The sequence below is a fragment of the Halichoeres trimaculatus genome, unplaced genomic scaffold (assembly GCF_033239565.1).
Source record: "Halichoeres trimaculatus isolate MK-OKI-2021-1 unplaced genomic scaffold, fHalTri1.1 fHalTri1_scaffold_3, whole genome shotgun sequence".
In the NCBI taxonomy this organism is placed as follows: Eukaryota; Metazoa; Chordata; class Actinopteri; order Labriformes; family Labridae; genus Halichoeres; species Halichoeres trimaculatus.
The window spans coordinates 40,052,116-40,069,329 of NW_027437181.1; the positions used below are offsets into that span (position 1 = coordinate 40,052,116).

Sequence of the window (17,214 nt, forward strand, 5' to 3'; positions counted from 1 at the left end):
CCAGTGCATGCTAGTGACCCCAAGAAGTTTGGGCATTGCATCTTGCTCCTTTCATTAATGATAGGGCCCGAGCAGCAGATGTTGCCATGAACATGGAAGATATAATGGAATATGGAAAAGTAAAAAGTGACATCCTTGAAAAATTTGAGATAAGTACGGGGACTCACTCTATTGAGATGGAGCAATTTCTGAGAGTTGTCCACCCAGATCTTGGCACCTGGTTAAAAGGTCTAAACAAGCTGCTGAGATGTCTGAGACTTTCCTTTCTGCACAGCGTCCACTGAAAAGCCATGCAACCCCTAGACCAAGTATAGCTCCTCCATCTGTGAGTAAAACAGTGGGTGGGAATAGGCATAGATTCAAGAATCCCAAGCCAGTCTCCCCTATTTTAAACAGCAACAGGGTTAGGGAGTTAAAGCCCAGAAGCCCCTCAGTCCATCATGCATGTGGTTTGACTGGTCATTTCAGAGCGGATTGTCCAGGCCAGCAAGTAAACAAAACATATACAAGCTTTTCTCCAGAGTCTTTAAATTGCAGTCAAGAAGAGGCCGAAGTCTCACCACCCCCTGGTGATGAAAAACTTACCACCTGTGTTTCCATTGAAGATGACCCTTGTGTTGCCCTTATGGACTCAGGTAGCACCCGCTCTCTGGTCAGACAGGATTGCCCCCCTAGAAATGTGGTAGAGTTAAAGTAAAGTGGGAAAGTTAAGGTCTGGTGGAGACTATCCCATAGCTAACATTACTATCAAAGCTGAGGGTCAGCTGTACTTTCTTGCAGTTGGAGTAATGAGTAACCTCCATATCAAGTAGTGCTCGGTACAGATTAACCCATACTGCTAGATATGATAGCTAGGGCAGAAGAACTCATAGGGTCATGTGAGGGCTTGATTGCAGTCACCAGGTCAAAAAGCAAAGAGTGCCAGTGAAAATCAGGGTCAGAGCTAGGGAAAGTTGCCTTTTGATAGTGAGGTACCTGACACTCAAGGGTCCAGACAGAGTAGGCAAAAGAAGAGTAAAAACAGAGGAGACAGGACAAGGTCAGAGGCACAAAAATTGTTGAGTCATTTACAGAACCAGAGGAGAAGAAGCGACCCACTTCAGAGGCAGGATCCCTCACTAGCACCCCTGTTTTCCAAGTGTGTCCCCACATCTAGTCAGGTGACAGAGCAGGTAAGGGAGGTAAGCTCACTCTGTCCCCTGGTCAGGTCACCTTGGCCAAAGGAAAATCTTCTCCAGAATGGCCCCTTGCTTTTATTGGCCACAGCAGTTTAGTGACACTGTTCAGTTTTGCAAGTCTTGTCCTCAATGTCAGTTAACAGCACCAGGTAGAAAGAGTGATAGGGCTCCACTTATCACCATGCCAGTCATTGATACCCTTTCTCCTGGATTGCTATGGACACTGTAGTCCCTCTTGAGAGGAGTAGTGCAGGCCGTGGACACATCTTGATCACTTGCTACTAGATACCCAGAAACATTCCCTCTCAGAAAAGTCAAGGCCCACCAAGTTGTGAAGTGTCTTATTTGGATGTTTTCAAGGGTGTGTGTCCCCAGGGAAATAATCACAGATCAAGGCTCCGACTTCGCCTCCACTATCTTGAAGGAAGTGTACAAACTCCTGGAAATCAGGGGAGTGAAAACAACCGGATACCATCCCCAAACAGATGGTCTGGTGGAACGCTTCAACAAAACCCTAAAATCCTTGTTGAGGAAGTTTGTGGAGAACTCGAGAGCAGATTGGGATTAGTGGCTACCGTACCTACTCTTTGCTCACAGAGAAGTGCCACAAGCATCGACAGGGTTTTCTCCATATCAGCTCCTGTATGGCCATGCAGGTCAAGGTCCACCGGAGGGAAGTTGAAGGAAGCCTGGGAGGGACTGAAAGCAGAGAAACAACGCAGTGCTCTTTCATATGTTTCAAAGATGAGAGACAAACTTGAAGAGTTCCAGGAGCTTGCTAACACTCATTTAGTCCAAGCTCAAGAGCATCACAAGCAGACTTATAACAAGGTGGCCCGTCACAAGGTCTTTCAAGAGGGCCAAAAAGTACTGCTGCTTCTTCCTACCTCTAATAGTGGCAAGGACTTCATGCCAGATCGCTGCAGAAAGTATCAGATTTTCCACATCAACCTCTCAAGAGTGGTGTGACAGTCCAACTTCATCACTACAGCTCTATAGCTGTAGTGATGAAGTTGGACTGCTTGTGGTTGAAGAGCAGGAAGTAACAGAGCAGTTCTTTCCATCAGCAGAGTTAGAGCAGACGTTTCCAGATTTGATTCATCTGGCAGCACAGCAGCAGGGGGAGCTGGAGGACATCATGCCTGTGGAGCTCTTCAGCACAAAGCCAGAGTGCACAGACCTCATCAAACATGAAATACGCCTGCGCTGCACTCAGCAGCCCATAAGGGACACCACACCTGGAGTTCCAGCCAAGTCAATGCCTGCATGGAAGCAAGAGGTGGAGGACATGCTTGAAATGGGGGTAAATGAGCCAGAGGTGAGTGGTGCAGTCCAGTGGTGCTGGTGCCCAAGAAAGATGACACAAAACAGAGATTCTGCATTAATTTTTCAAAACTAAATGCTATGTCTGCTTTTGATGCCTATCAAATGCCCAAAGTAGAAGATCTTATTGAACATTTAGGACATGCAAAGTACCTCTCAACCCTTGACTTCTGTAAGCATTATTGGCAGGTGCCATTGACTGAGTCTTCTAAAGGCTTAACAACCTTTAGGGCTATGAGTGGGCTTTATTGTTTCAGGCCATTGCCTTTTGGTCTCCATGGTGCACTGGCGTCTTTTCAAAGGCTGGTGGACAAAATTCTCAGAGGAGCAGATGAGTATGCTGTAGCCTATGTTGATGACATTGTTGTGTCTACTGAGACCTGGCAGAATCATATCCAACACCTGTTTGATGTACTTAGAAGGATCAAACAAGCAGGACTGGTCATCAATGCCGGTAAATGTCACATTGCTAAACCAGACGTGGAATACCCGGGGTACATCATGGGGGGTGGGGTCATCCGCCCTCAGTTCAGTAGGATTCAAGCCCTTGCTAGCTATCCTCCTCTGTCAACCAAAAAAAAAGTGAAATCATTCCTGGGTTTGGCTGGCTGGTATCGTTGGTTCATCCCCAATTTTTTGGCCAAATCAGCTGTGTTAAGTGACCTAACTCATAAATCCAGACTTGATAAGATCAATGTAGACCTCAGTGTGATGCAGCTTTTGTTGACCTGAAGAACTGTTTGTGTGAATAGCCTGTGTTACAGTGTATATATATATATATATATATATATATATATATATATATATATATATATATATATTTCTCTCTCTCTCTCTCTCTCTCTCTCTCTCTCTCTCTCTCTCTCTCTCTATATATATATATACACACATATATATATATATACACACATATATATATATATATATATATATATATATATATATATATATATATATATATATATATATATATATATATATATATATATATATATATATATACATATATATATATATAATTTATTTTGAGCATATATTTATATATATATAATGTTCATCTATACAATATATATGAGGTTTAAGCAATTTGTTTGAAACAAACACTCCTTTGCTGGTAAGAAATAATGTGACTGATAAACTTTTCTTTATTACAGTGAAAATTGACCCATTGGACTTATAACTTAAAACATGAAACTTCCACTACTACCTCCATATGTCCCTAGGTTAAGTCCAATGACACTGTAACATGCCTGGCTCCTATAATATGCTTGTCAGATATTGTCAATGTAGGAAGAAGAGGATGATCCATGTGGTGTGAAGTAAAAGAAATGTTGAATATTATTGAAAACATAAACCTTTGTTCTTGTCAATAAAAGCTATCAATGTAGAGGAAACAGCTGCTCCACATAATTAGCTCTGAGAGGGTCTTCTCCACTATGCCTAGTCTGAGGCCTAATTGCTCCACATGAACACACAGTAATATCTCTGAGAACAGTTTTGAAAAAACATAAAATCCAGCAGAAACCAGAGCCACACAGACCACCAGTCTTTCAGTCTAAGGGGGCACCCTCTTCAGTGAGACACCAAAGCCTGAAGCAGAGGATTCTGATCCAGCACAGGGGCTAACTGCTCATCAGTAAGCACGTGTTCACTCCTCTACAAAGCTTTTCTTTAGTATTTTATTAAAAAAGAAAACAAGAGTGGTTCATGTGTACATGACCAGCCACACACGGCCTCTCAGCCTCTGGTGGCAGATGCAGACTTTCACACGTGCTGAAGGACTCTGAAGTTTCCATGAACAGTGATAAAGACAGCTGTTTGCACATTTTGATGTAACCGGTTGTTGACTTATTCTTGGAGGACATGGACAGTATAAAAAGTCTCCCTGTGGCACAGAGAGGTGATCAAACTCTCTTCAGGCTCTCAGGTAAGATTCTGTCAGGAATTCAGCTTACATGCACAGTCCCTGTCTGTATGTCATGTTGTTATTTCACCTGTGGAGAAACAGACTCAAATTTCTCTCTGCCTGTCACAGGTCTGTTGCAGCCATGTTGGTTTTCAGTGTTGTGGCTCTGCTGCTGGTGTCCTCTTCCTGGGCTGAGGTACTAACATCTGATCTTACTATGACATGAAAGCCTGCACATGAAGTCTGAGCACCAGCAATCACTGAATGTCATGATAATTTAATAAGACGAACTCTCAGATTTATAGTGATGCACAATTTCCAGAGTAGAATAATACAACAACAGTCTGTTCTGAATCTGCATTTCAAAGACCCCTTGATCTCAGTCCAGTATTCAGAACAGATGGGAGATCTTTGGACCAAGAAATACAGGGCATGAGTAGGAGGGTTTTAAAAGGCCAGAAATAGAGGCCAGAGACCGCTGAGGGCATTCAATTCAATCTAAAAATCTGTTCAGAAATGTACCAGCAGCCAGTGTAATGATGCTCAAACAGGTGTGCCTGTTAACAGCTGAGAACCAACTGAACTCTATGGATGGATCCTTGGTTCAAACAGGTCAAAAGACTGTTAGGTGCACTTAGTTAAAAAGATTGTATCCTCAAAACATTTCTAATATGATAAAAACGTGACTCCACAAGTTCTGTGTCTTCGTATTATGTGCCCCAGGAAAAGAAAAGAAAATCTGTCCCAAGACCAACCCCTGGGGTACATCCATAGACTCTATGGACATAGTCGCTGCAACGTCGCACATCTGTTCCTGATACGGCTAAATGAAGCAATCCATGGATGCAGCCACATAGCATTGATGAACAGCAACTTTTGACACTTTCAGCATTGGCTTCATTTTTACTGGCAGGATGTTTCCCCTTGGGTACTTCATAGGAGTATGTGTAGACATGTGGTTGTTCACAGCAACTGAAAGCCTTCTGCTTGTTAGGCAGGGTAAAATCCACTCTGTGTTAGACAATGCTGTGAAATTAACTGAACATGGAGGACAGAACAGGTTAATGCACCCTTCCATGCTCCATCCCTCATTCAGATATAAGGGCAAATATTTAAACTTTTGTTTTAGGATCATTACTGAGAGCAGTGTTTCAGTCCCCACATGACGAGTATCCTCACTGGGTTTGGAGATGACCCCTTACGTCTACAGGGAGCACATCTGCCTTGTTGTATGATCAGATAACGTTATCTGTGGTTGAGATTCATCTTCTTGTTAGTATTAAAACCTAACAAAACAAAACAAAACAAAACAAAAAAAATTCAATCCCTGGAGTAACTTTGATCCTGTTTTTCTCTTCTCTTCATGCGGCTGTGGACAAACAGGACGGTAAGAGAGAAATCCTGTCACCTCTTTGTTCTGCATCAGATGAATCATCCCTGCGAAGACTGTTTTTTGATATTTTAATTTACTTGAGGAACTGACACTTCTGACACTTCACTCTCTCCATGTCAACCTTAACAACATGTGCGGTGCAGATGTTGCTATCAGGGAGGAGGACATGTCCAAGGAGCTTTCTGTGGGTGAACTTCTGGAGAGAGCCAACAGAAACCGCAGTAAGTAGAAGTTTTCACAGCGACCTGAAGAGAAGCTTAAATATGGTTCACAATGAGCCTCTTTAGCCTCAGACCTCTTGCTGTGTTTGTGTCTCAGACCCTGGCCCTGATGAGCCCACACTGATTGGAGGAGACATCGCTATCAAGCCTGGTGCCGACAGAAACGCTGACCCCTGCACCTCCAGAGGCTGCCTGTGGCAGAAGTGGTCTGATGGGAAGGTCTACATCCCATACTACATCGCCAACCACTACTGTAAGTTTCAGGTCACCATCTTAGAGGTTCAGTCAGAGTCAGCTGATTGCCTTTTCAAACCAGCCTCAGCTTCTCTCATTACTGTCAGACTGTTTAAAAACTCACTCAGAGCCTTTAACAGACACAGGTCATTTTGACTGAATGTTACACACGTGTCGAAGTCAGATCCCAGAGCAGAGCTTCACATAGTGGGACTTTCTGTTCCTCCAGCCTCCAGAGAGAAGTCCATCATCACTCGTGGTCTGGATTCCTTCGCTTCCTTTTCCTGCATCCGCTTCAGGCCCTACCAGAACGGAGATTATGAGTGGCTGAGCATCGAGTCCAGGGATGGGTAAGGATCTGGCTCTGGGCTCAGAAGGGGCCGGTTGTTAGCTGTAGGTTTTCACGACTTTTCAGTATTCTATGTCTCCATCATGCATCATTGAGCCCAAGTGGCTAAAATCTGTGCTCCTAAATAATCTGTTTTCTTTCTTTGTGTGTGATCAGCTGCTACTCCTACGTGGGTCGTCAGGGCGGAGGTCAGACCGTGTCTCTGAGCCGTCAGGGCTGTCTGTACCACAGCACCGTGCAGCACGAGCTGCTCCACGCCCTCGGCTTCAACCACGAGCAGACCCGCTCCGACAGAGACAACCACATCAGGGTGTACTGGGAAAACATCATCGACGGTCAGACTCTCCTTCCACTCCTGATATCACTAATGATCATTAATGATAGCTAATAATATCAAGCTCACCCTGAACTTAGAAATGACTCTCTGCACAATTTACCATTCAAAACACCAAACAGCACAGTCAGAAACAACCAAAGCCAGGAACAGCATGATTTCCCACACACCTCTTATTGTGTCGCAGTGTGGAGTATTAAAATTGATGGATTAAAACAAAATATTTGACGTCTGAATTATGAAACAGTGTTAGGACCAGTCTCAGGCTTTTCATGACAGGTATTAAAATGAAATGATTGAGCATCTGTGGCCTGTTATTTTCATCTTTCTCTCCCCTTTGCAGGCATGGCCTACAACTTCGACAAGATCAACACTCTGAACCAGGGAACTCCTTACGACTACAACTCTGTCATGCAATACGAGAAGTATGAACATCTTCCCTTTTTGTTGCCCTGAGGCTCAGATGTAGACTGTTAGCAGCAGGAGGCCACATTGAGCCAACAGCATCAGCTCAAGTTCTTCAAATAAGTGGATGAGTCGATAATCTTAACTGTTGGATTGAAGTCTTCAGCTCTCAAAGTGTGTACTTAAACAGTTAACAGCCGCTCATCCTGCTCGGGATCACGTGGGTTTGGAACCCGTCCTCACTGACATTGTAAAAGAGGCGGGGTTGACCTGGACGGTTCTCCAGCCTATCACAGGGTAGAGACAGAAAGACATTTACACAGGGTCACCAGTCAGCCGTAGTGATGTTTTTAGACTGTGGAGGGCGTGAGGCGGCAGTGGTAACCACTGAAACACCATGCACTCTTCTTTCATATAGAAGGGCTCATGTGCCTCGTGTGAAGTCTTTCCTGTCAGGTATAGGGAGCTGAGAGCAGAGGGTTTGGACTGAACGTGTGATGCTAAGGTGATGGAGGACTACGCCAGGCTCTCACACATGAGGCTCATTCAGCAGTTTGGAGCGTTTGGACAACAGCCGCACACTTTAGTTGCACTGCAAAAACTCACATCTACAACATGTTCTTCTTTTAGTAGTGCTGTCAAGTGATTAAAAAAATTACTCTCTGTGATTAATCCTGATTAATTACACATTTCCCTTAACACAGTCCGTAGATAGAATCTACACTGCAAAAAAAATTAAACCTTATCAAGTGTTTTGTCTTTTTTTAAGTAAAAATTGTCTTATTATATTTGATATGAGCCACTTTCAACTTATCAATCCAGAAAAATATCTTGATTCAAGTTATCAGAGCACAAAAATTAGGTTTGAATCGCTTGTAACCAGTAAAAAAAAATCTGCCAATGGAACAAGAAAAAATTGCTTGAAAATTTCCTTGAGACTAGAACAATGTCTTAATACAAGTAACTTTTCTCTTGTTCCATTGGCAGATTTTTTTACTGGTTACGAGCAATTCAGACCTCATTTTTGTCCTTGAAATAACTTTAAACAAGACATTTTTCTGGATTGGTCATGTGAATTTGGCTCATGTTCTAAAAAGGGATTTCCTACTGAAAATAAGACAAAAACACTTGATAAGATTTCAGTTTTTGCAGTGTATCCATTGAAACGCTAGAATTGAGTTGAATTTTGTTTTGTGTAGTGCTGTCAAAGGATTGAAATATTGAATCAGATGAATCACAGGGTTACTGTGGATAGTAATCATGTTTCATTTTGCATGAGCAAACAGGCTCAAGAAAGAAGGAAATATTTTTGCATCAAACATGTTAAACACCTTTAACAGATCATGCTAACATAAAAGTGCTTCTTGGTGGAGCTCATTTCAAGGCATTTTGAGAGGTGATTTGAAAAACCTTTGAAAAAACGTGTTTTCCACAATATTAATGGGACTGTAGTTAGTTGAAAAATACTTGGCAAGTGTCTCGTTTTGTCCGAGGTAAACTTACTGAGGCCCTGACATTCCATGAGGGTCACAAGCTGGGTGACGCATTAGCCAAAGTGCTAACAAAAGAAAACTCCTGCCTGCAGAGTATGCACAATACTTAATGTTGATTGACTATTCTGTTATTTATTTTATTTTTTTTACCTGCCCTTAATGCATTGCCAACAACATTTTGGGGATTTCGAGTCATTGTGTGCTGCAGATGAGCTAATTGTGTAAAAATTTCCAGCTTATTATTCTGCTGTCTGTGGTTAAACAGGTACGCCTTCTCCAAGAACAACCGTCCCACCATGCTGCCCATCCCCAACAGCAACGTGTCCTTCGGCCAGGCCACCCAGATGAGCCAGAATGACATCGACAGGCTGAACAGGCTCTACAAGTGCTGTGAGTATTTCTCACTGAGGCCGGGCTGCGGCTGTCTTCAAGGGGGGGGCACTGCTCAGTGTGCAACCAAGGCTAACATGAACCATTTGTATTTCTCTGCAGAAATTGCACGTGACCTTTGACCTGATGATCCGGTGACATCACACCACAGTTTGTGTAGTCTTTGAAGAATAAACTGCAAAATTCAAAGCTTTCCTGGCTGTGTTTTTCAATCAGAAAACTTGACTATGACATTTTCAATACTAAATCTTTTTATTTCCATGTTTCTGTTTACATTCATCATCTGATGAATCATACAGTTGTTGTTCACTTTTATTTTATTCTAAGACATAAACATCATCTCAAAGGAATAAAAAAACATGTAATAACTACAGCTTGAAGGTCTAATCATAAAGAAACTCACAATAGTCAGCTGGAGGAGAGTGGAATAAACAGGACTGATGAGCTTTGCTCAGAGTAAAGCTGCAGACACAGTCAGCTATAGTCTATCCTGCCCACACCTCTACAGCTCAGTTATTCACACTCATTGTCCTTTTTTAGGTTGTGCAAAAACATATTTCTGCCTCTGCTGATGTTTTATGTTTAACAGAAGCTGGGTTTCACTTAGTACCCTAAAATATTCAATAAAAAAACACTCTTCAGTCATCTCACCACTGACTGGATTCACTCCTCAAGACTTTGGAGTTATGGTGTTGCACACAGTGATGCAGCTTTTCGATCCCAGAGTCAGCTGTAATACAAAAAAACAAAAAACAAAAATCCATTCTGCAGAATTGATTCATTCCATTATAATGAAAAAATAATAAATGTCAGCCTCACTGATGTGTCTTTAAATGTTTTGACGCCTCTTTCCAGTCTGAACCTAACAGAAAACACACAATGTTTGTTTTTCCATCACCTCACAAAAACACAGAGCACAGCCAAGAGCAGACCCTCTAAACACACCCCGTCTTTCATTCATGTGCAGGTTTACAATCACAGAGCCCATTTAGTCATACCAACAGATCACTTCAGCATCATTTCAGAGTCTGAGCTTAGCGTGGGCTCAGATTCCTGTCACTTCCTGTTCAGCTTGTCCTCGATGTTATCAGCCGTCAGGTTGAGACTGCAGGCTCTTAGAGCTGTTATCAGATCCTCTGTCCGGGCCTCGGCCCCCCGACTCTTCCTCCACTCCTTCAGCAGCTCTGCCGCCGTCTCCTCCAGCTCTGTGGGATGTCTCCGGGAGATGGACTCCAGCTTAGTGTCATTCAAACCCAGTTTGCGGCCCAGTTTACGCCAATTCCTTCCCAAATTCTCTACAATCACCTCTGTGGCGATGTTGAGTTTGACTGTGGGAGGGAGACATGGAAAAACAGGAAGTCATTTATGTTGAGTTCACTTCAATGCCAACTTCAAGTCCTCTTTCTAAAAGCATCATTTTTCACTTTTAATTACAATAATAACAAATAACTAACTAATAACTCAGGGATTAGAGGAAAAAAAGACTGAAAACTGTCAACATACAAACCAACAGAGGTGTTTCCTATTCTAACAGAAGCAACAGTTTTTTTATACAAACTTGAATAAGTCAAAGTGTAAAAAAGTCAATAGCATCAAGAGGTCTGGGGATATGTCCCCCAGAGGAAAAAGCTGGTTATTCTTACATTTAATGTATAATTTTCTGAGCAATTTGAGATTGGATTTTGATAAATGAGGACCTTGTTTTTTTAAACTAACTGGGACAGTAGATAAGAAGCCTCCTGTGTTGGCGACCTTTAAGGTAAGGTCTTTAGGACTTTCCTGAAAAATAAAATGTCAACTTTTACTGGTATAATACTTAATTGTCACTTCTAGGCTTCTATACTACTGCCTCAACCCTCTCGGCCTGTCTGCTGATGTTTTGGTTGATTTGGAACGTTTCTGGGCGGGCGTGGTTATTTCAGCCAATCACAGAGCGCCCAGTGCGCAAGTGACTTTGTGTGTTGATTAACGAGTAGAAGAAGCTATCCTTAGTGACAACGATAGTGGACGTAGCAGAAAAAAAGAAAAACAGAACCAAAGTGAATTGAAATACCAAACACATAGACATGTTTTGACAAATCGTTTTTTTTTTATCCAATTTTACAAAATAAATCGTAATCAGAGAAATAAGTAGAACAAACAAGCTTAAGGTTTTCTATAAATCCAGGGGACTAAGAGATACATTTTTGGCAAGTACAAGAAGGCTTTTTTTTAACATTTGGACATAGGGATGGGTACCTTTCACATTTGAAATGATACAGTACCGATGCCCAGTACTTGGCAAACGGTACCGGTGCTCAACGGTACCAATTTATGGTACTTTTTTGTGTTTATGTGGTAAAAAATATTAATTTGTTCAATAATAAAATGTATACATTTTTACAATTTCACAAATATATTTTTCAATATATATAACCTTGAAATGCTGTGTTCATGTCCAGCATGGAAAATCGCCTACTCTTCCACTCCCTCACAGTCACAGGGATGCATTTAGGTACCTAAACATGGTACGTTTTGACTCCACAGGACTTGATACCCAGTACTTTTGACATAATTTGGTCGGTACCTAAAAAAGGACCTAATTGGGTACCCACCCCTATTTGGACATGACGTATGCAGTTTTATAACTCTGACCCAGTCGTTCAAAGTAAAAACAGGAAACCAAAGCTAGCTTGATGAGCTAATATGCCATGTAAGAACTGTGTTGTCTAATGGTCCAGTTGAACACTGTTTCATGTGGTGAGCTAATGTCACGTGTTGCTCTGTTTGGGTGAAGTGTTGTATCATCTGTTGTAGTGACAAGCCTTGCCAACAGAACGTGACCGGCTCAGCGACTGTCTTCTTTAACTGTACGTGAGAAAACTTGAACGGGAAACTCCGTGGTGGTACTCCCTGGTATTTTTTTCTGAGTCCGGGTAAATAAGTCGCACACCAGAGCCCAAAATAACAGTCCGGACAAAACAGGCAGTACAGGCTGATGCTCTGCCTCCTACACAGAGTGGACTTCATGGAGCAGATCAAAGATCTGACTGTAGCCTACACTGACATGCCACACAGATGCAAAGCTCCATTTGTGTTACAAGATTCAGATAAATACTCAACTTTTGTGTCTGATTAAGGCTAATGAAAAATATAACAGTTGTGAAATTGAGGAAATCCATTGTGGCATCAGAAAAATCTGATCCCTGACAACTGTTAAAAAAGAAAACGAATGGCTTCCTGACTGAAGACCAGTAAAAAGACTAGGTCTTACTTATCCCAATTAGTGAGAAGAAATGAAAAATGCACAGCAGACAAAAGCTTGGGTGTGATTGGCTGTCAGGTGCTTGATCAAAGGGATTCAATAAGCTCACTTGCCCTGCTGAGGAGTTAGGAGTCAAAGGAAACCTGTGAAGGACACTTGGCTGACTTCACACCTTTCATTTAAGCCCAGTTTCCATCAAGTTGTCTAGTATGGATCAGTACAATTTGTTATGGGTTGGATCAGTAAAGCCTGATCCTGTTTGTTTCCACAGCCAACCGTGTCCTTCTTGGTAGGCGATATGTAAGCTAGATGCTGATAGCTAAATCAGCCATGAAGGGTGACATAGCTGTGCTACACAGTGTACCCCGCTAACAAAGAAGAACAAGAAAAACGCGACACAGTAAACCAAGAGTAACGATGAAGACATCCAGCAATTCGTCCTCTTTGTGATTGTCATTTGTCTCTTTGTTACAAAGAACAATCAAGTTTTGTTCCAGGGAAGTCTTTGAGCCGCCAGGAGAAATACAGCAGCCGCTGTCACACAGGAAGTGACCATTATTTCCACCAACAGACAGCAGTGTTTATTCTAGCTCCACCCTCTGAGGTCAGACTGGTAAGTGTGGCACCCCAACAGAAGGGAACCAAAAACTGGGATGGTACGGGTCTGTAATTTGTGGACCTGTCCCAGTTCTAGTTAGTGGAAATGCCACAAAATGCGTGCTGTACTGAGGCTATAGAAACAGTGGGGCCTACAGAACTTTTTCATAGGGGTGACCATACGGGTCTGTGTATGTTTTGGTAACTGGATGAAAACATAGTAAATAACAAAAAACAAAGTATTTATTTGATTTTTGTTTTTGAATTCAAAATTGAAAATTGAAAATCTGTTTTATTTTCAATTTCTGTTTCTAAATACAAAAGATAAAATATCAGAACACACACACACACACAAAACAAAGCCTCCTGCTTTTTCATATGTGCAACCAGAAGTTTCCTTTCAAGGTCAGACCACCAGTCAGGACGATGCTGTGGGACAGAAGAATAATTTCGGCGCTGCTGTCCAAGCGCGATCATCACCAGAATAAATGATAAAGTGATGAAACATGTATTTGTATGGTACAAATGTCAACACAGACAAATCGTATAATACAAAGAATAAATCAATTAATTAATTAAAAAAAATTAAAAGATGCAGGCACATTGCATTGTCCGATTTCAACGTGGAGGTCGTGTTTGTTGTTTTCAATTTTTCTAGACGGGACCTATACATGGAAGGAGGATGATGAAGAGGTATCCTGCCATAAAAAGGAGTGTATGTTGCAGACATGAATTGGATCAGTGCTTGGGGCCTTGCATCAGTCTTACCATGGAGCAAAGCGTCAGGTCTATTACTGACTCAGCCTTATTATCTTACATCATCAAGTTGTAGAAATTGTGTAAAGCTAATAGCTTATATAAACTTACAAACTAAAAGTTTTAATATTAAATCTTTTATTTTTTTTTATTAATTGCATGTCTATTTCACTTATTTATTAGACAGTGACCCCACACCACATCATGCAGACTACATGGGTCCAAGGATTCATGGGGATCAAAATAAAAAGCTGTCTTTGTTTGAGTTCACCCATGTTTCAGCCTATATGGCACAGTCCTGATTAATGCTCTTACCTTGAAAGGTAAGTTCTGGTTTCACAAGGTATGTTGAAAGGTAAGTTCTGGTTCCTGTGTACTGGCATTTCATTTTCTGGTTTGGAAATAGAAAACGAAAATCAACCAGTTTTTCAATTTTCATTTCTGAATTTTAAAACATAAATCAAATCAAATATGGTATCAAATAACCACTTGTTTTATGATATCATTTTCTGAACTGAAAATCCAATTATCATAACACACACGGACCCAGATGGGGCCACTGACAATCTTGGGGTTGCACACAATACAATAGGAATTTGAAAATCAACCTCTGAAATACTATGGTTTCCTAATTCACTGATTTTCTGATGTGTACAAAATACTGCAATCCTCTTTTTATTTCCATGATTAAGGCAAATCATTGTTCTTCAAAGATCTCCTTTTGCTTAAAAGTAAATATAAAACTAATTAAACATACTGCAAATATACAGCTTTAATTTGAAGGAGTACATTAGTTATTAAAAGAATATTAAAAAAACAAAAAGCACAGATTGCTGGCAAAGGGTGGGGCAGCAAAATGATATAGCAGGGTGGCTGTGCCCCCCAGCACCACTGTTCAAGAAAATACTAAGACTTTGTCCAGTCACACAGCAGCTGCATGCCAATGTAGTTCATCCAGTCATGAAAAAATACCTAAGTACAAGGTGTGTCCAGGTTCACTGCTGACGTCATGTCTTACCTGGTGTACCAGAGAACTTGTCCCCACATGATCAGAGCTGCCCTGAAGCGGGTGCCCATTGATATTCACACAGACTTGGTCTGAACCTGGACTGGGGACTGACTACTGAGAAATAAAGCCCTACAGCTGTGTAAACGTTGTATTTAAGCTAACTGGAGAATGTTGGACAGACTCTAAATCAGTTTTATAAAGCTCTTAAAGCGCCACACTAACTGGACTGTACAAACAGCGCCCCCGTGTGGACTCGCAGCGCTACATGTCTACATTCATAACTTACCTGTCTCCTGCTCGGACGGAAGATGTTCGGTGTCTACAGGCGGGCATGTGAAGTTTCTGAGCCTCTCACAGAGGTCAGAGCGTCCAATATTCATCAGACGCTCACACACATAGTCCGGGTTGTCTTCTGACAGCTTCTGTCGCTCCGTCAGGAACTGAAACAGCTTCAGTCCGCTGTCGATCCTCTCCAGATCTCTCTTCCCGATGTCATCCTGACACAGAAACTTGAGCTGGGCCAGCTGATCAGGACTCAGACTGTTGGAAATCTCCAGTAAAACTGTTTTAAAAGGAAAAGAGCTCATTTCTGTGACCGGAGAACTCCTCCGCTGACACGACGATCTGATCCGACTCAGCGACTCAGCAGGAAACACTTTCACTTTCACTTCCGTGTGTTAGTCTGGGTCTGTTTGTTTGCAGGTCACTGTGACATTCCTGAAGTATCAGAAACACAGACCCCGGTCCAGCTGTAAAGACTCATGGTATAACTTCTCATGATGGTTTGGGACATTTAAGAAGCAGACTTTAAGAGCCCCTAAAGAGACTGTAAGGACAATCACTCACAAACAAACACAAACAGACCTAAGACAAACCATACAGTGATAATTAAGAAGCTAACATGAGAATAAATACACCTTTTCTTCTTTGTAGCTGTATTTAAAGTAATAAAATGTGTTCTGTAATGGGAAGAATAGCATGATTTATCACAAAGCTGCATCTTCATATTTATTGATTAAACAAAACTCACAAAAATATTGCTATGTCATTTCTTGTGACGTATTTCTTGTTTCACATTTGATAAATGGGCCAGTTGTAGCAACTTTTTTAGTAAAGTTTTTTAGTAAATATGCTGTCTTTCAATGTAGAATTGTGAAATATTTAAGATGTCATTTTTTTCTGAAACGTCTCATAAAGTAGCAACAACTTTCCTGGAAAAAAAGTGTTCCGCTGATTCCATTAAAGCAGACAAATATGAAGATGTGTTGATGTTGATAAGATAGAGACACTCAAACATGTTTCAAATACGATAAATTTAGTGATGTAGGATTAAAATAATGTCCAAGATGAAAACCAGAGGATCCCCTAAATTATATATATATATATATATATATATATATATATATATATATATATATATATATATATATATATATATATATATATATATCTATTTATTGATTTATCGATTGATTGATTGGTTTTCGCGAGGACAGGATAGTGGATACAGCAAGAAACAAGGTTAGAGTGGACCCTGGTTAAAAATAAATAAATGAATACATAAATAAATAAAAACAGTTCAGAGAACTTGAAATTTTAAGGAAATAAAATTAAGCAATGGTTTGAGTCAAAGTATTAAACTGATTCTTCTGAGTTTTGCTTTCTTAGTTTGTTTACCTTGCGATTCTAATTCAAGCTAATTTAACTGGAAGTTGCAGTAACTCAAGTTTTTGTTTTGTAACTTCTGTTAACTACCAGTCATTTGAAGTTACTTGTAATTTCACATCAAACTAACTTAAACTCAAAGTGGCAGAAACTTATGAATTATGTCATTTCTGTCAAACAACCCATTTTTGATTTGTTTATTTAGCAGCAAATTTATTTATGTTTGGTGCCCAGGCTTCAGCTTGATCACTCCTTGCAGATAAGGTTACATAGGAACATTGAGGAGTGATCAGCAACACACTGATCCCTTAGAGGAGAGGAGAGATGAAGATCAGAGCTCTGAAAAAAGAATCAGAAGAGCCCCCCCCCCCCCTTCTGGTAGCAACAGCAGGCAGCAGAGCATGACCTTTTTCTGAGGGTACAGACAGGTCAAAGGACTTTGAGAAAAAGACAGGGAACCAGCACTCCAAGAACTAAAAAAAAAACCACATCCGCAGCTGCTCAAGTGTTGCTGCCAGCCTGTCTGGAAATGGCCCCTATCTCCCTTCCAACAGTGCTGCCGACAGAGACGAAGAGGAGCAAGGGGCCGTTGCAGTGTCGGCACCGGAGGCTAGCACCAGCTGGGGCTACCAGCTCGACCTAGTTGTGGACCCTCCGCAGGAGGAAGACATCCTGTTACTGGACTATGGAGAGGATAAAGATGACGCCTCGGGATAC

The 17,214-nt window shown here is 41.3% G+C and overlaps 2 protein-coding genes across 2 annotated transcripts; one reads left to right on the top strand and one right to left on the bottom strand.

Annotated features, from left to right (window-relative positions):
• The first annotated feature begins 4,549 nt into the window (after positions 1-4,549).
• Positions 4,550-9,402, top strand: LOC141787666 (hatching enzyme 1.2-like). Its single transcript, XM_074666259.1, has 9 exons — positions 4,550-4,603; positions 4,848-4,851; positions 5,944-6,021; positions 6,119-6,274; positions 6,485-6,605; positions 6,761-6,939; positions 7,282-7,363; positions 9,102-9,226; positions 9,329-9,402. Coding segments are annotated over exons 1-9 (801 nt in total). The 3' UTR covers positions 9,331-9,402.
• A 10-nt stretch (positions 9,403-9,412) lies between these two features.
• On the bottom strand, positions 9,413-15,633 carry fadd (Fas (tnfrsf6)-associated via death domain). Its single transcript, XM_074666260.1, has 2 exons — positions 15,119-15,633; positions 9,413-10,554 (listed from the first exon to the last, which is right to left on the bottom strand). The coding sequence occupies exons 1-2, from the start codon at positions 15,417-15,419 to the stop codon at positions 10,283-10,285; spliced, it is 573 nt and encodes a 190-aa protein (XP_074522361.1). The 5' UTR covers positions 15,420-15,633; the 3' UTR covers positions 9,413-10,282.
• Positions 15,634-17,214: the final 1,581 nt, after the last annotated feature.

Bases quoted from the DNA above. Each gene is read 5' to 3' on its own strand.
- LOC141787666 (XM_074666259.1), top strand. From the start codon at position 4,550: ATGTTGGTTTTCAGTGTTGTGGCTCTGCTGCTGGTGTCCTCTTCCTGG. The intron at 6,275-6,484 runs GTAAGTTTCAGG...CTGTTCCTCCAG, and splicing joins CTACATCGCCAACCACTACT to CCTCCAGAGAGAAGTCCATC. The intron at 7,364-9,101 runs GTATGAACATCT...GTGGTTAAACAG, and splicing joins TCTGTCATGCAATACGAGAA to GTACGCCTTCTCCAAGAACA.
- fadd (XM_074666260.1), bottom strand. From the start codon at position 15,419: ATGAGCTCTTTTCCTTTTAAAACAGTTTTACTGGAGATTTCCAACAGT. The intron at 10,555-15,118 runs GTAAGTTATGAA...TCCCTCCCACAG, and splicing joins TCCGTCCGAGCAGGAGACAG to TCAAACTCAACATCGCCACA.